Consider the following 24635-nt stretch of genomic DNA (forward strand, 5'->3'; position numbering starts at 1 on the left):
GATGGCCGTTCTATGAAAGATATAGAAAAACTAAAGATACTCTTTTCTTCAGAACCGCAACTATTCTCCTTGTTTCTATCACTATTTTTTTTCTTTCTTTCCTCCTCCTTCCCTTCTTCCCTTCTCTTAAATATGTTATGTTTCAGTGTGAGAGTGGATATGCATGCATGTATGCATGGGTGTATGGGTGTAAATGAAACGATAAATGAATATGAATATTGATACAATGAATAAGTTTTAAAATGTTGTATGTGAGGATATATGTGTGTATGTAGGAATATATATTACATACTCTATGAGTGAATGAGAATGCAATTGTAAAAATATGAACATTAATGTAATACTGTCTCTGTGTGTTATGTGTATGTGATTATACATGTATATGTATTATACACCATGATTTAAAAATAAAAAATGAATTATAAAAAAAAAATTAAGATATTCGATTACGATTAAATTTGGTATGTAAGTGTATTAGGGGACTGCAAATTCCACTCTATGGGTTTCGTTGCCATGTGAACAACACAGTCTTTTATTGGTAGAAATGTATATATTAAGCAGTTTTGATGAAAACCGTGCTGAAAAGGAGTTATCGCCCCTCGCTACGCTTCATTCTTTCTGTGACACTCCTTTAGGTGTCACCCCACTAGTAAAAAAAGATGTGAAAAAGTGTACCGTGAAATAAAACAGTTTTCTTTCATATCTTTCTGTACAATCTGTGGTACAAAAAGATGTGAAAAAACTGTACCAACAGAACATCGGAATGTCGTTATCCAACACCATGACCAGGGCTGACCCAGAATAGCAAAGGTTTGATAACACCGTCACAACAAGCCGCAAAGTTCATTAATCACTTCTGAGGACACAAATCGAGTCGAACCTATAGTGTAACTATTAGGGTGTACATCGGGGCTAAAGATTATTAAATTAAACTTGCATAATGTCGTCATTTCCATTTTAGAGATAAACAATTGAACGATTGAAACAACATTGTAGCATTTCTCTAACAGTCTTACAAAATATATATAAATTCCTCGATGTATACATAGATATCTAACAGTGTCTTCAGTAAAACCAACTACATGTTGTAACTGTATATTTTACGAGTGGGGCTAATATTTCGATATTTGCGCACTCGTGAAAAATATCAAAATAATAACCACACGAGTGAAATACATTTGGTATTACTGAAGATTCTGTTCTGTTTTTTTTTTTTACATTTTTAAAGCAAAATATACCGGATCAGTTTTTAACTTTTTTCATTGTCGTTTATATCAGAGACATATATAGATATAAATGTCTCTGTTTGTATACAGGGTTTTGATTATTCAAATTAGAAAAAGTAAATTTTGTCACTAGTGCAAAAAATCACTTTTATAGAATGATTAGTTTTCGATATTTCACTGCTAAAAGCGTAATAAAATTGATGGTCCCCATTTCCCCAAAACGGACCCCATATATATACAATTTTCGTAGTTTCTTTTACTCGAGGCGTTGAGGCAGATTAGATACATGTACATTGACTATGCATACCCCCCCCCCCCCCCCCCCCCCCCACCTAAATCCGCCAGTGAGTACAGATAATTCGCCACTGGAAAAATTATTAAAGACGTTATTTTAAATAGAAAAGTAATTAAAAAGTTAAAATAGACAACTTATCATTTTGCAGCCCCCAACATCATGACGATTAGATCATCCAGTAGCCAGACATTCCGGATACTATTTGGCAGGCTATGTGATGACAGCTTTATCTGGGAGTCATTTGTCAAACTCAGTAACCCTTATGTCTGGCCGTTTCTTATGCTTGCGTACCGTGGCTTTTTTTCGGCCGCTTTTTGGTACAAAAAGATGCAATTTTAAGCGACTGCAGGATCTGGTTTCACATCTTTCTGTACCCAGAGACCTATATTAATTTAGTTTATAGGTATCTGCTGTACCGTACTATGGAAAAAACTGTAGCATGAATAAAAAGTGTTACAGTTTTTTCATTTCATTTTGCCATGCTCTTGTCGGCCATCGTAGTTTTGAGTAACACTCAAAAAGAATATTCGATTTCTGAAAAATAACGATATCGAAAGTAGCACTAGAATTTTCCATGTTGCTATTTCTGATCAACCAATCAGGATAGTCTGATTTATCTAATCACGTGGATGAGAGTCGCTCCCAGACGGACAGCAAAGTCGGAGAAGGATATGGATCAGCCTTGTCTATAAGATGGCCAGCGACAACTTCAGAGAATCGCTACAGCCGTTCTGTATAGAAGTGGAAGGATTCCCGCCTGATGCAAATGAGAACCAAGTGAAACAGATATTCCAAAATTGTTTGAAACTAGAACAAATTGTGGGCGTACAACTCAATCAAACAAAATGGCTGATATTGTTTCATGATAAAGTTGGTAAGTATGTGAAGGCGTTTATTTATTATGTAATGTCGCTTTAAAAATATAATTGCCAACAACTTATTGAAACATTTTCAATGATCTGCTGACGTCATTCAAATGTTTCGAATCTTTAAGAGAAAACTCCGTGTCTTAAAACAACTCAAATCAAAAACGAAAGTAGAAAATCCTTTTGTAATTTTTCGTACGAACGAGCGTTTTTCGAGTTCAGCAGTCTATTGACGTAATACATATACATGTATGTACTAAGATATATTTCGAATGCATCGAAAAGTGTTCCAGTGTTTCAACCTCATAAATCCAAAACGAAAGTAGACAAAAAAAAAAAAAAATACTCGCATTATCACTAAATTAATGGACCACCCACCCTTCGAAAATCCTTGATCCGCGCCTGTGTCTTACCAAATAAAATATTCTATTAAAGACCAGACGAATGTACAATGTACATATGTATATTTGAGTGTATGCGTGTCTTATATGCCTTACAACAAGTTATGTTGTGATAAATAATGTATTTGTTTTAATTTGAATTTAGAAACAGGGTCCTGATCCTGGAAAATGGAATTTTGTCAGAAATCATAGTAATTAAAATCCTTTGGTGTATCAGACTGTTTCCTATTCACGTGAACTAATCCAAAATTATTGATGTAAAGTTCGAACACAAATCTGTACATCTGCAATTAATATGCTTCTATATATAGATATGCATGTATTCGTTAGAATGAGTGAATTATCTTACAGATCGGAAAATGCTCTTTCCCTGATACAAAATAGCCAAAATCACTCGATTTAACTTTTAAAAGTTTTTTCTTCAAGTCGCATTTCTCTTCTAAGAGTTTATTCCCTTCACGAAAGAAGAAGAAGAAGAAGAAGAAGCACGAATAATTATATATATATATGTTAATAATTGTTTATACCTTGTGTATTTATCAAATACATTAGTTTTGTAAGGGGCTTTTAGGATCGTTTTAAGTAACAATTTAAGGAATACTCGATTTCTGAAAAATTACGATATCGAAAGTAGAACAAAAAGTTGGAAATTCCCTGTTGCTATTTCTGATCAACCAATCGGATCGTCTTATTTGCAACTATTTGCAATATAATATAATTGCCAACAACTTATTGAAACATTTTCAATGGTCTACTGACGTCATTCAAATGTTTCGAATCTTTAAGAAAAACCACATAAATCCAAAACGAAAGTAGACCAAAAAAAAAAGTACTCGCACTATCACTAAATTAATGGACCCCCCCCCCCCCCCCCCCCCCCCCCCCCCCCCCCCCCCCCTTCGAAAATGTTGATCCGCGCTTGTGTCTTACCAAATAAAATATTCTATTAAAGACCAGACGAATGCACATATGTATATTTGAGTGTATGCGTGTCTTATATGCCTTACAACAAGTTATGTTGTGATAAATAATGTATTTGTTTTAATTTGAATTTACAAACAGGGTCCTGATGTAGCGGGACTGGACTGGGTCGAGCTTCCGGCTAGTGTTCGGAGGTCCCGGGTTCGAACCCCGGTCTGGCCGCTACATTTTCTCCTCTCCTGTTACAAAATTGGCGCCCAACTAAAATACCCACGGTGGTGGTATAAGGGTCTCGTGTGTCTTCGAGGGCGAAGACTTGAAAAAAGGAGGGAGATGTGTAGCGGGACTGGACTGGGTCGATCATCGGTGACCAGGTAGCTCAAGCATCCGGCTAGTGTTTGGAGGTCCCGGGTTCGAACCCTGGTCTGGCCGCTACATTTTCTCCTCTCCTGTTACAAAATTGGCACCCAACTAAAATACCCACGGTGGTGGTATAAGGGTCTCATGTGTCTTCGAGGGTGAATACTTGAAAAAAAGGAGGGAGGTGTGTAGCGGGACTGGACTAGGTCGAGCATCCGGCTAGTGTTCGGAGGTCCCGGGTTCGAACCCCGGTCTGGCCGCTATATTTTCTCCTCTCCTGTTACACTGATCCTGGAAAATGGAATTTTGTCAGAAATCATAGTAATTAAAATCCTTTGGTTTGGTTTGGTTTATTTTGTTTAACGTCCTATTAACAGCTAAGGTCATTTAAGGACGGCCTCCCGTGCGTGCGACATGCATGCGTGTGGTGAGTGCGTATGCGTGTTTTGGGAGGCTGTGGTGTGTTCGTGTTAAGTCTCCTTGTGATAGGCCGGAACTTTTGCCGATTTAAAGTGCTACCTCACTGAAGCATACTGCCGAAGACACCCAGCAGCACACCCCACCCGGTCACATTATACTGACAACGGGCGAACCAGTCGTCCCACTCCTTGTATGCTGAACGCTAAGCAGGAGCAGCAACTACCATTTTTAAAGACTCTGGTATGTCTCGGCGTGGGGACAGAACCCAAAGCCTTCCTCACAGGAGCGAACGCTCAACTAAAGGCCAAAAGTGAGGCATTGTCAAGGGAGACATTAGGAAGAAGAAAGCTGCTAAGAAAGAAGAGAAAAGATAAGATCCCAAGTTTAGTCGCCTCTTACGATCATGCAATGGGGGAAGCAGGTACAATTCTTACGCCCTACCTGCGTGTGTATCAGACTGTTGAACTAATAAAAAATTATTGATGTAAAGTTCGAACACAAATCTGTACATCTGTCTGGTAATTAATATGCTTGTATATATAGATATGCATGTATTCGTTAGAATGAGTTAATTCTCTTACAGATCGGAAAATGTTCTTTCCCTGATACAAAATAGCCAAAATCACTCAATTTAACTTTTAAAAGTTTTCCCTCCAAGTCGTATTTCTCTTCTAAGAGTTTATTCCCTTCACGAAAGAAGAAGAAGAAGAAGAAGAAGAAGAAGAACGAATAAATATATATGTATATATGTTAATAATTGTTTATACCTTGTGTATTTATCAAATACATTAGTTTTGTACTGAGCTTTTAGGATCGTTTTAAGTAACAAAAATAGTTTTATTTATAATTTCAAAAATATAATTTAGTTAAATATGTAAGTCCCGTTATGAGACAGACTGTCAGCTACTAAGCTACTAAGTACACATACTTAATCATGTGTTAAGGCTGGTCACCTGCCATACAATTTACCAGACATGTTATGTAAGAGATTATTGGCCTACGGGTTCCATGTATAGGTATTAGGTAACTGTCTGATATAGGAAATTGTCAATCGGTGTATTTAATTCCTGTACAGATAGCTGAAATTGGGAGTCTTGGGCTTGGCACTCAAGCCGGCCGCTGGCCGGAAGGCTGACCACTACTTTAGGATGCCATATTTTGTACAAAGTGTATATACATGTATTGGACTAATAAACTACATATACAGAAGATGAACCAACTTATATTATAAATTTAAGGAATACTCGATTCCTGAAAAATTACGATATCGAAAGTAGAACAAAAAGTTGGAAATTCCCTGTTGCTATTTCTGATCAACTAATCAGGATCGTCTGATTTATCTAATCACGCGGATGGGTGTCGCTCCCAGACGGACAGCAAAGTCCGAGAAGGATAGGGATCAGCCTTGTCTATAAAATGGCCAGCGACAACTTCAGAGAATCGCTACAGCCGTTCTGTATAGAAGTGGAAGGATTCCCGCCTGATACAAATGAGAACCAAGTGAAACAGATATTCCAAAATTGTTTGAAACTAGAACGAATTGTGGGCGTACAACTCAATCAAACAAAATGGCTGATATTGTTTCATGATAAAGTTGGTAAGTATGTGAAGGCGTTTATTTATTATGTAATGTCGCTTTAAAAATATAATTGCCATCATCTAATTGAAACATTTTCAATGGTCTGCTGACGTCATTCAAATGTTTCGAATCTTTAAGAAAAAACTCCGTGTCTTAAAACAACTCAAATCAAAAACGAAAGTAGAAAATCCTTTTGTAATTTTTCGTACGAACGAGCGTTTTTCGAGTCCAGCAGTCTATTGACGTAATACATATACATGTATGTACTAAGATATATTTCGAATGCATCGAAAAGTGTTCCAGTGTTTCAACCTCAAAAATCCAAAACGAAAGTAGACAAAAAAAAAAAAAAAAAATACTCGCATTATCACTAAATTAATGGACCACCCACCCTTCGAAAATCCTTGATCCGCGCCTGTGTCTTACCAAAAAAATGTATTCTATTAAAGACCGGACGAATGTACAATGTACATATGTATATTTGAGTGTATGCGTGTCTTATATGCCTTACAACAAATTATGTTGTGATAAATAATGTATTTGTTTTAATTTGAATTTAGAAACAGGGTCCTGATCCTGGAAAATGGAATTTTGTCAGAAATCATAGTAATTAAAATCCTTTGGTGTATCAGACTGTTTCCTATTCACGTGAACTAATCCAAAATTATTGATGTAAAGTTCGAACACAAATCTGTACATCTGTCTGATAATTAATATGCTTCTATATATAGATATGCATGTATTCGTTAGAATGAGTGAATTATCTTACAGATCGGAAAATGTTCTTTCCCTGATACAAAATAGCCAAAATCACTCGATTTTTTTTTTTTTGTGCTCAGACTGTTGGGCTCAACATTTTTTCAATTTTGCTGGATTTTTTCCCTTACATTCTCATTTCTAACTATTGCACACTCCATACTCCAATATATACTATGCGCATCATCCTGCACCTGATGCCAAATTATACACGCACTCACATACGCCCACATAGGATTACGCACACACACACGGTATCATGCACTCGCACAACACATTCACCTATACAGTCCACACCTGCTCAATCAACAATCTCAGTCACACACAGAGAACGTGCACGCATACAAAATATATTCTCACAATATGCATTTTACATACTAACCCGAACCAACAATCTCAGCCACACACAGAGGACGCGCACGAATATAAAACATATTCACACAATATGCACTTTACATATTTTACCCGCTTCCAAAAATAACCACACGTACAATACACATACAAACAAATACACAAAAGCACATGCTACATACTCAATTGCATTCACATATATTGTTCACATGCATTTTGTAATTTATCATAATGTTATTTATTATAGGTGCGTAGCACCAAGAGCCTCCAGGGTTATCATCATAGCACTTTTTTCTTTATCTTATTTTTTTAATTACTTTAATTTTTTAATGATAATTTATACATTTATTTTTTGTATTACTTGCATTCATTCATTCATTCATTCATTCATTCATTCTATAGTTCAATTGTTGTTTCTATAATAAAGCATTTAAAACATTCTGAACATAGTTTATCGTCACTATTTTCTTTTTCTTCGATTTAATGTACATTTCTAAATTACTTACTAATAATGTTTTTACCTTTTCAAAGATGGAAGCGTCAGTCAATATATTTCTATTGTATTTTATATCGTTTCGACATTTCCAAATAGTCCATTTGTATGCAATTAAAGCAGTATTAAGGAGTATAGACAGATTATTATTCTCTTCGTATCCCAAAATTACAATTTCTACCGTTAACATTTCTTCTCTAAATTCTGGGATATGTTTTAATATTTGTGATGAACACATGTTCAGAATATTTTTTACAGTGTTACATTCATAAAAAAGGTGTGCAATATCTTCGATATGTGTTTTACAGAAATGGCATTTGCCATTTGAAGGACTAAACATGCTAATTTTTGATTCAGTGTAAAGTACATTGTGGACACATTTCCATTGAAACTCTTTCATTTGCATCGTAATAATAGTATTTGTGATATTTTGCCATAATAACTCCCAATTAAATTGTTTTTCAAATTCAAATTCCCATTTATCTTTACATCTTGGAATTTCGTCGGCTTTTATTTTACTTGTAATCATTTTTGGTTTAAGGTTTTTACATGCTATTGGCTTCCCATCTTTTCCAATTATATCTAGATTAGTGTCTATTATAGGATATACACATTCTATCACTCTAGTATCATTTCTTTTCAATATATTTAACCATTCTATAGGGAAAGCAATTTTGAATTTTGCCAATTCTGATATACAGTTTCTTTTATCTGTTAACATATTAAAAATTTCAAGATCGCCTTTAAAATTATTTCTACGCTCGTCCCATAAATCTTTGATTGCAAACATGTTACTCTTTAGAAAGGAATTGAAAAATATAGCCTTCCTTTTATACTAAAATTTTATTTCTACTAAAATCAGAGATGCTAGATTTTTGAAATTTTGCCCACACTTCTATAAGTGTTCTGTAAAAACTTGGAATTTTTTATAAGTCCATAACTCGAACGTCAGAGAGTTTGCATAAAAAATTCTGTATTCCGTATGTTGTATCCTTGTACCCAATCCAATATTTACCAATGGCATTCCATGTGCTATTTTCACATTTTATTATTTTATATAATGTTTTTATATGTCTACTATAAACGTAATCGGTAATATTAATAATTTCCATTCCACCATCTTTATATTGGTTAGATATGACCCTACGATTGACTAAATCTCTCTTTTCATTCCATACAAAGCCCCATATTAATGCATCTATTTCTTTAGCATATCTCTCTGGAATACCGCGAGCTTCTATTTCGTAATCTATAAGCGATATGATTAAGGATTTTATTACCAGACTCTTACCGTATAGTGTTAAGTTTCTGCTTTTCCATACCTGCACACATGCTTTGATTTTTTTTAATTTTCTCCTCCCAAATTGCTTTGTCATCGATAATGTAACCATGATGTACCCCAAGTGTTTTAACAGAAGTTCTTGACCATGCAATGCTTGTATAAATTGGATTTTTATCTTTCCATCTACCTAAATATATGCCTGTAGTTTTGTCTGAATTGATTTTAGAGCCTGATGCTAGTTGAAAGGTATCTAATACGTGGAATATTTCCACTACAGATGGTTCGTCCCTAACGAAGAGCTGAGTATCATCAGCAAACATGTTTATTTTTGTTTCGGTTTGATTAGGAAGTTCGATACCTTTAATGTTCTCATTCCTCCTTATTGTACAAGCTAATGGTTCCGCTTGTAAGATGTACAAAATCGGAGCTATCGGACAGCCTTGTCTCGCTGATCTCGATATTTGGAAATATTTACTGATATAACCATTGGTTTAATACATGTTTTTGAATCCTTCAAAAGCATTGTAATCCAATTTTTAAATTTCGCGCCAAAATTGAAATAATCCAAGCATTCATTCACCCATGACCATTCTACTCTATCAAATGCTTACCTTGATCTAGAAAAATTACTGCTCCCTCTGATTGTTTGCGATCTGTAAATTCAAAAATATCTTGAATTAGCCTATTGGCATCTGATATGTTTCGACCAGGTACGAATCCTTTCTGATCTGGATGTATGATATATTTTAAATACTTTTTTGTTCTATTAGCAAGAGTCTTTGCTATAATTTTGTAGTCAACATTTAACAAAGTCAATGGCCTCCGATTTTGAATCATTTCCCTTTCTCCCTTTTTATATAATAAAGTGAGTATGCCTTTTGTTTGTGATTCAGATAATTTGTTTGATGCAAATATTTCTCTTAAACCGCTAAAAATTCTTCTTTAATTAGATACCAGTAATGTTGATAAAATTCAGAAACAATACCATCCTCACCCGGAGACTTATTCTTTTTCATTTGATTAATACTATTGTGTATTTCCATTTCAGTTATATCAAGCTCTAATTCTTCTTTCTGTTGGTCAGTTAATTTAGCATCTACATTTTCAAGGAGTGAATTCGCAGCTTCTCTATCCCACCCTTCCGATGAGAATAATTTTTTGTAAAATTTCATTTGCTCATCTAAAATTGCAGAGATACCATCTTTATAATTACCATCTTCTGCTTTTATTCTGTACCATAGCTTTTCTTTTGCCTTTGTTTTCTCCAAATTAAAAAAGTATCGTGAAGACGTTTCATTTTCCTCGAATTGTTTAATTCTAGACCTTATTCTATGTCCCTCAGCTTTGTGTTTGTAATATGAATTTATTTCGCTAGTTAGGGACACAATTCGCTCTTTATGACTATCGCATGATTTGACCATTTGTTCAAGTTCGTGTTCTTTCCTTCTTATTTCGCTATCTTTCCTATTCAGTATTTTTGACACATGTATTGTAAGTTCCTTTATCTTTATTTTTGTTATTTCCCACCACTCCATAATGTTACTAAACTTAACTTGTTCTGTTTTCCAATGCAACCAAAAAGTTTCGAACATGTTTTTGAATAGGTCTGATTCAATAACAGAGGTATTCATTTTCCATGTACCAGGGCCAACTTTTACCTTTTCGATTTTGAATTCGGAAGTTATCATATTATGATCACTGAAACTGCAAGGAATTATCTTTGCATTCACTATTTCATTATACATATCATTTGATACCAAGATGAAATCTACTCTTGATTTTGAATTCCCTCTCATAAATGTAAATTCCTTGTTTTTTGGGTTTCGTTCACGCCATAAATCTCTCAGCTCACATTTTCCCATAAGGTTCTTAAATTCCTGTGTAGTTGGATCATTTATATGCGTTGTTGGGATTCTATCTAGTTCATTATTTAAAGTGCAATTAAAATCACCCATAAATATATAGTTTGCTTTAGGAGTGTTATCGCCTAAATTGTTAAAGAAGAGTTTTCTATCTGCGCATGTATTAGGGGTGTATATATTTATTGCATTAAATAGAGTAACATCGTCTTTTGTAATGCAAATTTCTAGACGCCTTCCATCTACGTCCCTATTTGATTCAAGAATATTTATACCAGATGTCATTTTTGTTAGTATTGCTACCCCTTTCGATGCTGAAGTACCATTATTCCATATACTGTTTTCACCTCCCATATCCTTCCACTCTTTACTCCATATATATTCATCCGCACTTGTACAATGAGTTTCTTGTATAGCTATTATGTTAAATTTCTTTTTCGACAGCCACAAAAAGAAGCCATGTCTTTTAGCTCTATCTCTGAGCCCATTGATATTAATGGATGCAATATGAAGAGACGACATAGATATAATACAATAGGAATGATGTTATTATCCTCTGTTTAAATTAATTTAACTCTAAGTTTTACTCATCTTGCTCGCCTGTCTTTCCGCCGACTGTGGTGTTGCTGATCTGTCACTGTTCGTTCTCTTTCGCGTGCTTGCAGGTGTAGCGTATCCCTCTGGAAAGTGTGGTTGGAGTCTGGTCGTTTCGATTTAACTTTTAAAAGTTTTTTCTCCAAGTCGCATTTCTCTTCTTAGAGTTTATTCCCTTCACGAAAGAAGAAGAAGAAGAAGAAGAAGAAGAAGAAGAAGAAGAAGCACAATTAATTATATATATATATGTTAATAATTGTTTAAACCTTGTGTATTTATCAAATACATTAGTTTTGTAAGGGGCTTTTAGGATCGTTTTAAGTAACAATTTAAGGAATACTCGAATATACTGAAAAATTACGATATCGAAAGTAGAACAAAAAGTTGGAAATTCCCTGTTGCTATTTCTGATCAACCAATCGGATCGTCTTATTTGCAACTATTTGCAATATAATATAATTGCCAACAACTTATTGAAACATTTTCAATGGTCTGCTGACGTCATTCAAATGTTTCGAATCTTTAAGAAAAACCTCATAAATCCAAAACGAAAGTAGACAAAAAAAAAAGTACTCGCACTATCACTAAATTAATGGACCCCCCCCCCCCCCCCCCCCCCCCCCCCCCCCTTCGAAAATGTTGATCCGCGCCTGTGTCTTACCAAATAAAATATTCTATTAAAGACCAGACGAATGCACATATGTATATTTGAGTGTATGCGTGTCTTATATGCCTTACAACAAGTTATGTTGTGATAAATAATGTATTTGTTTTAATTTGAATTTACAAACAGGGTCCTGATGTAGCGGGACTGGACTGGGTCGAGCTTCCGACTAGTGTTCGGAGGTCCCGGGTTCGAACCCCGGTCTGGCCGCTACATTTTCTCCTCTCCTGTTACAAAATTGGCGCCCAACTAAAATACCCACGGTGGTGGTATAAGGGTCTCGTGTGTCTTCGAGGGCGAAGACTTGAAAAAAAGGAGGGAGATGTGTAGCGGGACTGGACTGGGTCGATCATCGGTGACCAGGTAGCTCAAGCATCCGGCTAGTGTTTGGAGGTCCCGGGTTCGAACCCTGGTCTGGCCGCTACATTTTCTCCTCTCCTGTTACAAATTTGGCACCCAACTAAAATACCCCACGGTGGTGGTATAAGGGTCTCATGTGTCTTCGAGGGTGAATACTTGAAAAAAAGGAGGGAGGTGTGTAGCGGGACTGGACTAGGTCGAGCATCCGGCTAGTGTTCGGAGGTCCCGAGTTCGAACCCCGGTCTGGCCGCTATATTTTCTCCTCTCCTGTTACACTGATCCTGGAAAATGGAATTTTGTCAGAAATCATAGTAATTAAAATCCTTTGGTTTGGTTTGGTTTGGTTTATTTTGTTTAACGTCCTATTAACAGCTAAGGTCATTTAAGGACGGCCTCCCGTGCGTGCGACATGCATGCGTGTGGTGAGTGCGTATGCGTGTTTTGGGAGGCTGCGGTATGTTCGTGTTAAGTCTCCTTGTGATAGGCCGGAACTTTTGCCGATTTAAAGTGCTACCTCACTGAAGCATACTGCCGAAGACACCCAGCAGCACACCCCACCCGGTCACATTATACTGACAACGGGCGAACCAGTCGTCCCACTCCTTGTATGCTGAGCGCTAAGCAGGAGCAGCAACTACCATTTTTAAAGACTCTGGTATGTCTCGGCGTGGGGACAGAACCCAAAGCCTTCCTCACAGGAGCGAACGCTCAACTAAAGGCCAAAAGTGAGGCATTGTCAAGGGAGACATTAGGAAGAAGAAAGCTGCTAAGAAAGAAGAGAAAAGATAAGATCCCAAGTTTAGTCGCCTCTTACGATCATGCAATGGGGGAAGCAGGTACAATTCTTACGCCCTACCTGCGTGTGTATCAGACTGTTGAACTAATCAAAAATTATTGATGTAAAGTTCGAACACAAATCTGTACATCTGTCTGGTAATTAATATGCTTGTATATATAGATATGCATGTATTCGTTAGAATGAGTTAATTCTCTTACAGATCGGAAAATGTTCTTTCCCTGATACAAAATAGCCAAAATCACTCAATTTAACTTTTAAAAGTTTTCCCTCCAAGTCGTATTTCTCTTCTAAGAGTTTATTCCCTTCACGAAAGAAGAAGAAGAAGAAGAAGAAGAAGAAGAAGAAGAAGAACGAATAAATATATATGTATATATGTTAATAATTGTTTATACCTTGTGTATTTATCAAATACATTAGTTTTGTACTGAGCTTTTAGGATCGTTTTAAGTAACAAAAATAGTTTTATTTATAATTTCAAAAATATAATTTAGTTAAATATGTTAGTCCCGTTATGAGACAGACTGTGTCAGCTACTAAGCTACTAAGTACACATACTTAATCATGTGTTAAGGCTGGTCACCTGCCATACAATTTACCAGACATGTTATGTAAGAGATTATTGGCCTACGGGTTCCATGTATAGGTATTAGGTAACTGTCTGATATAGGAAATTGTCAATCGGTGTATTTAATTCCTGTACAGATAGCTGAAATTGGGAGTCTTGGGTTTGGCACTCAAGCCGGCCGCTGGCCGGAAGGCTGACCACTACTTTAGGATGCAATATTTTGTACAAAGTGTATATACATGTATTGGACTAATAAACTACATATACAGAAGATGAACCAACTTATATTATAAATTTAAGGAATACTCGATTTCTGAAAAATTACGATATCGAAAGTAGAACAAAAAGTTGGAAATTCCCTGTTGCTATTTCTGATCAACTAATCAGGATCGTCTGATTTATCTAATCACGTGGATGGGTGTCGCTCCCAGACGGACAGCAAAGTCCGAGAAGGATAGGGATCAGCCTTGTCTATAAAATGGCCAGCGACAACTTCAAGGAATCGCTACAGCCGTTCTGTATAGAAGTGGAAGGATTCCCACCTGATACAAAAGAGAACCAAGTGAAACAGATATTCCAAAATTGTTTGAAACTAGAACGAATTGTGGGCGTACAACTCAATCAAACAAAATGGCTGATATTGTTTCATGATAAAATTGGTAAGAATGTGAAGGCGTTTATTTATTATGTAATGTCGCTTTAAAAATATAATTGCCAACAACTTATTGAAACATTTTCAATGGTCTGCTGACGTCATTCAAATGTTTCGAATCTTTAAGAAAAAACTCCGTGTCTTAAAACAACTCAAATCAAAAACGAAAGTAGAAAATCCTTTTGTATATTTTCGTACGAACGAGCGTTTTTCGAGTTCAGCAGTCTATTGACGTAATACATATACATGTACATGTATGTACTAAGATATATATGAGAATACCCAGGTTATATCCCCTTTTGTCTCTCATTGAACGTTGCATACAACTTCTTATACTACGAATCATCAACTATATATTACCTAGCTAGAGCTCCCACATACAGTACATACAGTATTAACAACAGACCAATACTATATATACTCTGTGCTGAATTTTATAAACTACATTTAACTGTTGCAGGAGATACTCATCCGGCCCAACCATGAATACTCTAATATTAATTCCCCAAAAAGAATCATTTGGGCTGAAGGGGCCCTATATACCCCTGTCACCATGTACATGTTGCTAACATTATACAACTCAGCCTAAGTAAATAAACTCTTAAACAGGTCAGTATAGTCTCGTGTACAACGAACAAAAAAGGCAATAACTGTTTTGTAATATGGCCAACTGAAAAAATCTCGAAGTTCGACTTTTCCAAATCATGTTGAGTGAAGTTTTCAAAGTCAGCATGCAGACTGACCTTTAATCGGAACTTAGATATGGTTTTGTTGCACCTGAAGTGTTTTCCCGGTTGTTCAACAAGTCAACAAGTCTTTTTATATTAAAATATCTTGTAATTCCTCTTCATTTATTGCAGCAAAATGTTGTTGGGGTATCTTGTCTGTCATATTGTAAACAAAGTGATGCTGAACAATCGTTTGTTTTCAGCATTCTGATTGGTTGTTGTCGAAACTAATACATTGCCTGGTTTATACTTCACAATCTTGTTGACTCAGTTAAATTCCCAAAATAACTTGCAACATTGTGTATTCTTTGTTTCTACAGTGACTGATTACTATGTGAGCCAGAAAGAAATATGTCTGCCAAACAGTACTCCTCTGAAGATCGGTGCATGTATACTGTGTGACATTCCAGCGTCATGGGGAAAAGTTGACCTTAAGGTAAAAACAACAATGGCCATGTAAAATTTATTGCTACAGCAAATAGTTTATTGTGTATTTGATTCATCAGCTATTAGTCACTGATTGCTTAAACCTACGAAAATAAAACAAACCTGCAGAAGAGCTGGCAGATGCAGTGTTGTGCTTCAACAGGCTGCAATTCATCATAAACAAAATATATACAATACAGACGATATATGTTTTTCACGAGGGGTACCTGTAAAGTGCAAAACGAAAGCAAAACGAAACGAAACGAAACGAAATGAAATGAAATAAAATGAAACAAAACAAATCAAAAGAAACGAAACGAAATGTATGAAAACATTGAAAAAAATAATAAAAAAATAAATAAATAGAAAATATTAGACTTTACAAAGGCCTTAGTGTCCCATTCTCATCGGTGTAAAAACAAGACAGAGGAATACATCCATCGCAATTTGAAGAAAGAAGTATGGCGAATGCTAGCCCTCATGTATGAGGACCTTTTGGCCTTTCAGCGAACGAAAATATATAGGAAATTGAGTAGAATGGGAATAGTATAGAATGAAATCAGAAAGTGGTGTGGAAGAGGGTTACCTGTCTAATTGATGGTGTGATTAATTTTTGAAAGCGACCCTAAGATTTGAATGGGTCCTAACCTAGCACTATTTAGTAGCAGTTACGCTTACCCTAGCAAAGATGAAGGGAGAAGAGAGAATACCTTACCCTGTGAATTTTTTTGTTTTTGACGTTCATCTAAACACCTAAAAATGTTACGAAATATTAAATAGGTAAAAACAGATCAACATATATACATATATATCTATATATATAAATGTATACATACTAGGTAAATTACAATTGTAGACTATAATCCTTGCACCAGCCTCATCTCTGTAATGTTTATAGCCTAATGTGGGTCAAGGAATTAACACAACATTGCATGCATTATAATATTTGTCATATACATTGATTATGTGAGCACTTGAAGCATATTACATACTGTATATTCAAGAGGCTTCTCTATGTGACACCAACATTTCATGTCTTAATGGCGAGTGATTATAAAATTAAGGTCAGTGACTGGATCCATGTTTGATCACACACGCAAGCTTACCTTGTTGAAAAAAATGACAACATTTGATTAAATTCTTCAAATTATAATCCATGAGGTGTCAACATATATAATTCCATGTAGGACATCACTAAGAAACAATGTATATATCATCTTTGTATTAATACTTTTCTGAATGTTTTAAAATACTGTTGTAATCAGTTTCTAAATTGATATCAACGATAGCTATTGCTCACACTTCTTTTTGATTGCTTATTGCCGTCACATTCCCTTACGCAATACACACATTTATTAGGTCACCTGGTCTGAAGGACCAAGATGAGCTTACATATATGTATGTCATACAATGGCATCCATCATCCGTCGTCCGTTGTCGGTCGTCCAGCGTCTGGCTGTCACCAATTGACTTCTTCTTCTGAACCACTGATCAGAATTTAACCAAATTTGGTAGCAAGCATCCCTAGTTGGCCAGGATTCAAATTTATACATATGATGGGACTGACCTTCCAGGTACCCGAGGGGCGGGGCAAAAAGGGGTCCATTTGGCAATATTGATATTAAGGACTTCTCCTCTTTACCTAAGAGATGTACAATGTTGATAATGCAGTGAGGGGCTGACCCCGCAGGAGTCTGGGGGGCGGCCTAAAAGGGATCAATTTGGCAATATTGATGTTTACGATTTCTTCTCTGGTTCTGTCATACATGCATCATGCAAATTTTGTGTGCCTATCATGTATACACCTTACATCGTGTATACACCGTACATCGGTATACACCGTACATCATGTATACACCGTACATCGTGTATACACCGTACATCTTGTATACACCGTACATCTATATATATATACACCGTACATCGCGTGTATACACCGTACATCGCATGTATACACCGTACATCGTGTATACACCGTACATCATGTATACACTGACACCGTACCTAGTGTATACACCGTACATCGTGTATACACCGTACATTGTGTACAATTGTGCAATTATACCCACAGTTGTAATGAATTGGATACTGTACATATTGACAACATGACTGTGAATTATATATATTACACAATATCCAATAATTTCATTGGTAAGAATACAATAACTGATATGGTTACACGAGTATTAGAAAATAATCATGAAGGGGGCATAGATGGCACCACAAGTCAGAAGAGCTGTCCACTGTTTACCGTACTGTCCATCTGTATGTGTGTCTGTGTGTAGTGAAATACTTGTGTACGATATATGTCATATTAATTTCATAAACCAGGTTACATTTTAGTATTCAGTTTTCAATGTCTTTGCTTGCGATAGGTAACAGGTGGTACTCCTTTTTCTACAAATATGATTTTTAGCTCACATGGACCGAAGGTCCGGTGAGCTTGTGTCATGGCGCAGCGTCCGTCGTCCGTCCGTCGTCCGTCAACATTTGCTTCAAATCGCTACTAGTCAAAAAGTTCTTATTGGATTTTGACCAACTTTGACCAGAAACATCCTTGGGGGAAGGGGAACAGATTTTGCATAAATGGTGACTCTCACCCCCGAGGGGCCAATGGGGCAGGCCCAATAGGGGAAATAGAGGTAATGCCTTAAAATCGCTACTAGTCATAAAGTTATGAAAGTATTTGATCCCAATTTGGTCAGAAACATCCTTGGGGGAAGGGGGACAGATTTTGCATAAATGGTGACTCTGGCCCCCAAGGGGCCAAAGGGGCAGGGCCCCATAGGGGAAATAGCGGTAATTCCTTCAAATCGCTACTAGTCATAAAGTTACGAAAGGATTTGAACACAATTTAGTCAGGAACATTCTTGGGGGAAGGGGAACAGATTTTGCATAAATGGTGACTCTGACCCCGAAGGGGCCAATGGGGCAGGGTTCAATATGGGAAATAGAGGTAATTCCTTTAAATCGCTACTAGTCATAAAGTTATGAAAGGATTTGAACACAATTAAGTCAGACACATTCTTTGGGGAAGGGGAACAGATTTTGCATAAATGGTGACTCTGACCCCGAGGGGCCGAAGGGGCGGGGCCCAATAGGGGAAATAGAGGTAATTCCTTTAAATCGCTACTAGTCATAAAGTTATGAAAGGATTTGAACACAATTTAGTGAGAAACATCATTTGGGGAAGGGGAACAGATTTTGCATAAATGGTGACTCTGACTCCTAAGGGCCAAAGGGATGAGGCCCAATATGGGAAATAGAGGTAATTCCTTTAAATCGCTACTAGTCATAAAGTTATGAAAGTATTTGAACCCAATTTAGTGAGAAACATCATTTGGGGAAGGGGAACAGATTTTGCATAAATGGTGACTCTGACCCCTAAGGGGCCAAAGGGACGAGGCCCAATATGGGAAATAGAGGTAATTCCTTTAAATCGCTACTAGTCATAAAGTTATGAAAGGATTTGAACACAATTTAGTCAGAAACATCCTTCGGGGAAGGGGAACAGATTTTGCAGAAATGGTGACTCTGACCCCTAAGGGGCCAAATGGGCAGGGTCCAATAGGGGAAATAGAGGTAATTCCTTTAAATCGCTACTAGTCATAAAGTTATGAAAGGATTTGAACCCAAGTTAGTGAGAAACATCATTTGAGGAAGGGGAACAGATTTTGCATAAATGGTGACTCTGACCCTGGAGGGGCCAAAGGGACAGGGCCCCATAGGGGAAATAGCGGTAATTCCTTCAAATCGCTACTAGTCATAAAGTTACGAAAGATTTGAACCCAATTAAGTCAGAAACATTCTTTTGGGAAGGGGAACAGATTTTGCATAAATGGTGACTCTGACCCCCAATGGGCCAAAGGGGCGGGCCCAATACAGGAAATAGAGGTAATTTCTTTAAATCGCTTCTAGTTATTAATGGATTTGAACACAATTTGGTCAGAAAGATCCTTGGGGGAAGGGGAACAGATTTTGCATAAATGGTGACTCTGATCCCAAAGGGGCAAAAGGGGCGGGGCCCAATAGGGGAAATGGAGGTAATTCTTTTGAATCGCTACTAGTCATAAAGTTACGAATGGATTTGAAGCCAATTTGGTCAGAAAGTGCATAAATGGTGACTCTGACCCTGGAGGGGCCAAAGGGACGGGGCCCAATAGGGGAAATAGAGGTAATTCCTTTAACTCACTACTAGTCTTAAAGTGATGAATGCATGTTCTAAAAGCAATTCTTGAGGTCTCTCAGACCTTAAAGAGGCTTGACTTCATTAATCTTTAAAGCAGTTCGGATTCCCACACTTTAACCATATATAGCATTGTTAGAGATTAACAAATAAAACAAACTGAATATGAACATTATTTTGACATTTGGCCTAATCCAACCAGGTGAGCGATACAGGCCCCATGGGCCTCTTGTAATAGTGGACAATGAGCCACGTGTCCACGGCAGCATTATTACAATTCTGATTTAGCTGACCTTTGTATAGATGGTGTTTTGTGCATGACCAAGGAGAGGCCACATTAAGGGCTCGTTATTTTGATCTCGACTTATTTTTGCGTAGGCATTTGAAGTATTTAGCTAGCAACATGTCTGTTTAAGAAAATTATCTTTGAATTTCTGTAGTAAGTTTCATAAACTTTACAATTATTTGAACATTTCGTAGTTTTAAATCCACGGCCTAAAGATATTGTGTTTTTATTACTATCATTATTTATGTGTCCATCGGGGACATATCTTGCATGGCTAATATCACGGACATACACTTACATGTATATTACCGGTAGATATCGAAATCAGTGCTAATAGTTTCCCAACTATAGTAGCTAATCATTTAATTACTTTCTTATCAGAAAAAAAATCGTCACAAGTGCATTGCTCTACTCGAGCTGACTTGAATTCTATTTTTTGTAATCGTATGATGTTGATGAGATGTATACTCGCAAGACTAATAAAGAATTGAAAGAATTGTTACCATTTTAGCAGCCTGGTACAAAATTATTATGTGAGATATCAAACACTTTTGTAAAGGATAATCGATTGCCTTACCTATCTCTTTTTGCCAGCAAAGAAATACATGTAGTACGGTCTTTGATTACAAGACAGAGCATTATAGTATATACGTATGTATGTATATCTTATGTTGTATATATACTATTAAATGGAAATTGTCAAATAAAATACAGTTTAAACTATATAGACCACAGAATGATGTGTATGTTTAGTCCAATATTCTTTCTTTATTGTGAGAAAAACAAAACATTGGTGTCATCTGTCATGTGTATGTGATAAAACCGTAAAAAAAAACACATTTTAAACATATTTTAATCAGTTATAACAACAACATGGGAATATTTCCTGTCCTTTTTATTTCGGAAGTAAAGAAAAAAAAAATACGTACTGACTATGCGAAAGTCACCATTATTATCAAGACCTAACACCCAAACAATGTGAAGTATTTCTTCCTTCATCGAGCTATTGACCAGTCCATTTTATGTCCGATGAAACCTGAGATTAGATTAACTGTAATTGTATTAGATACACAGTGTACGTACATGTAATTTTCCATTGAAACTGGTAGGTAACAAAGAGTTTCAGATGATATGAATCTTGTCTTCAGAGAATGTAGGAGATGAGTATCATTATCTGTTTTCCTGTAAAAACGCAATCATTGAAAATTTGCATATTCTAAATTATTACCGCTCAAATCCAAATAAAACTAAACTAAAAGGTATGTTAAAAGGTCATAATTATAAACAAAGTTCTAAATGGTTTGTCTTTTTTCTCTCTAAAAATCTCTTCTTTGATTACGTGTATGTAATATAATCCTATGAATATTATGTTTTTGTTACTGGATTGTTTATTCATATATATGTACGTGTGATACAATGTTAATGTTCCTCATGTAACACATTTCCATGTGTTATAGTATCCAAATAAAACGGTGTGTATGGAGACCACATGGTTAAAATCGCGTCATTTACAAATATAGATAAATCCTCTATACACAGGACAAAAACAGGTCGTATACAGTGTAGTTACCATTATAGAAATGTTTTCACCTGCTGTTAACATCTGCCAATCACAGAGTTTGATTACAATAGTGAGTATACCTGTATCGCAGTGACCCCATCGAACCCCTACAGCTTTTTTTTTACCTGCGGGCAGAATGTTGTTACATAAGGATTTTAGCCTATGCTCCATGTTTACTAGTCTACCTGTATCTCACCTCTAACATTTAGGTCTTTTAGAATAAGGCACCTGCCGTTTTCCTTTTAAGGCCGTAATAGCTGAAGTAAAACGTAAAACCCGTTAAATCCGTATGCAATGATAGTTGTATTAATCATTCTTAAATCATATATATATTTCAGATTTAAATTAGGTACGTAATTTGTATTGTTGGAAGTTATACATTTATAATATATACCTATTGGTTTAATGGTTACAACATATCAAGATATAAACATGCATTGAAATAAGAGCGATTACTTTCACTACATCTTTACATATATCCCCCCCCCCCCCCCTCTCTCTCTCTCCCGCTCAAACCAATTTGTAAACATGTTTAAAAGTAATATTATATTAAAATATATTATGCCATCTTGCTGTATTTTTTTCATGTATACTTGTGTCGGGAAAGGTGGTTTTTTGCCCAATCTCTTATATACATATAAGTTAAAAGAAAAATATGTTTAAATAAAAAATCAGGGTAACTATTTATGTCAGCTTTCGTAAGAAAATAGAACACTCAGTATCCATATTTTTAATTTCAACATATCTTATTGACGAGATGTTAAGTCAATAGGATTGGACATCAGGCATAGCCTATGTAAATCAATATCATGATACACTTATTTATTGATCTTCATATTACTTTAATAAGGACGAACTTGGATATTTTACCCAAATGTGCATGTACAATTTACATATACATTATGTATATACACACAATACTAATCATAACTAGATTTGATCAAGATCAAAACACGGGATTTCCAACAAGAAAATGACGAACGCTTTTGTACGTTTTACCTACGATTTCTCTTCGTTTTCTCTTCGCTTCCCTTCTTTAAACAATCTTAAAATAACGTTATCTTTCACATACAATGAAAATACACCGTTTTAAAAAAATTTGAATTTTTCGATTTTGTATCATTTGACCTCCGTGAATCGTATATCTCGTACCTTGTATCGTGTTTACTGTTCTGTGAATCGTGTATCCTGTACCTTATATCGTGTTAACTGTACTGTGAATCGTATATCTCGTACCTTGTATCGTGTTTACTGTTCTGTGAATCGTGTATCCCGTATCTTGTATCGTGTTAACTGTACTGTGAATCGTGTATCCTGTACCTTGTATCGTGTTTACTGTACTGTGAATCGTGTATCCCGTACCTTGTATCGTGTTAACTGTACTGTGAATCGTGTATCCCGTACCTTGTATCGTGTTAACTGTACCCTGTATCTCGTACCTTGCATCGGGTTTACTAAATCCTGAATCGTGTATCTCGTACCTTGTATCGTGTTTACTGTACTGTGAATCGTGTATCTCGTACCTTGTATCGTGATCGTGTTTGGCATACCGTGACTTCGTACCATGTATCGTGTTTACTGACCATATATCCTGTATTCCGTACAGCGTATCGTATCGTGTATCCCGTAACGTGTATTGTGTATACTGTACCGTGTATCACGTATCAAGTATCGTGTATACCGTACAGTGTATCGCCTATCTAGTACCATGTATCGTGCATACTATACCGTGTGGCTTGTACTAAGTATCGTGTATTTCGTACAAAGTATCGTGTATACCGTACTGTGTTTTGTGTTAACTGTATCGTATATTGTGTATCCCGTAAAGATATCGTGTATCCTGAACTGTGTATCGTGTATACCTTACTGTGTATCGTGTATACCATACCGTTATCTTCGTTTTTTTATGATTTGACCTTGAAACATTGCATATATCTTCATTAGAGCATTTGCTTTTATAGAGGATCAAAATAAACATTTTCTTAAAAGAATTTGAAATTTTCAACATCAATAAAAAGCAATTAAGTTTGTAGCCCTTCGTCCAACCTATCACTGTACCAAAAATCAAATCTGTATGTGTAACGATATTGGAGTGAAAGGAAATTAAGTGCATTTTGGGGACAAATTTGAATTTTGGCGGGAAAACCAACATTTTTCAAAGTGCCATTTCTACGTCATTTTTCATTGTACGACCATGAAACTTGCACAGTTCGTCTTCATTTATCATGTTCTTTGCAATGCATTCAAAAAATAAACTCATTTTGAATTTTAAATTTTTGACCTTCATTTGACCTCGTTCAAGGAACTTGACCTTGACATATTTTCTGATAACATGTTACGGAGAAAAGCTAGCCCTGATCATAGCCTACAAGATGCACCGATTGTGCAAGGAAAAAAACGAACTTACAAAGAGTTTGAGTTAAAAGTATTTTTTTTAATTTTAGTTTTTTGGATTATTTGACCTTGAATGAAGGTCAAGGTCAATGAAAAGTAAAAAGCTTTGTAGCCATTCTCATATGCTATTGTTGTGCCAAAACTCAAGTCTGTAGGTGTATTGATGACGGAGAAGAAGCATTTTAAGTGCATTTTTGCCTGATTTTTGAATTTTGGCGGGAAAAACTTTGAAATTTTCAAAGTGCCATATCTCCGTTATTTTTCATCCGATCACTAAAATCTTTTCACATTCCAACTCAGTGTTTCATGTTTTTTTCATATGCAATGATAGACTTAACTTAATTAGAGAAATTTAATTATGACCTTACTTTCAACCCATAGCGAGGTCATGACCTTTACACTTTTTCTGATAACATGGCATTAAAAAAGTTAGCCCCGGCAACGATCTACATGACACACTGAGCGGGCATGAAATAGAACGATCGTGTACGAAGTTATGGTCGTTCAAACAAAAATCTGTGTTTTGACCTGTGACCTTGACCTTCGAACTTACGATCACCAAAATGTCAGACAAATCACCAGCTCGGTTGTTCATTATCAGATACTATAAT

The 24635-nt window shown here is 36.0% G+C and overlaps 1 protein-coding gene across 1 annotated transcript in view; it reads left to right on the forward strand.

The window, feature by feature from the left end:
- Positions 1–5572: 5572 nt before the first annotated feature.
- The window catches only part of LOC117318593, a gene marked incomplete at its 3' end in the record, with an annotated part of 39338 nt that continues 20275 nt past the window's right edge, over positions 5573–24635 (forward strand). The window contains exons 1-2 of the mRNA XM_033873559.1: positions 5573–6086; positions 15492–15607. Coding sequence (XP_033729450.1) covers positions 5906–6086; positions 15492–15607 — 297 coding nt within the window. The remainder of the gene's footprint in view (positions 6087–15491; positions 15608–24635) is intronic.

This window comes from Pecten maximus, unplaced genomic scaffold, assembly GCF_902652985.1.
Source record: "Pecten maximus unplaced genomic scaffold, xPecMax1.1, whole genome shotgun sequence".
NCBI classification, from domain to species: domain Eukaryota; kingdom Metazoa; phylum Mollusca; class Bivalvia; order Pectinida; family Pectinidae; genus Pecten; species Pecten maximus.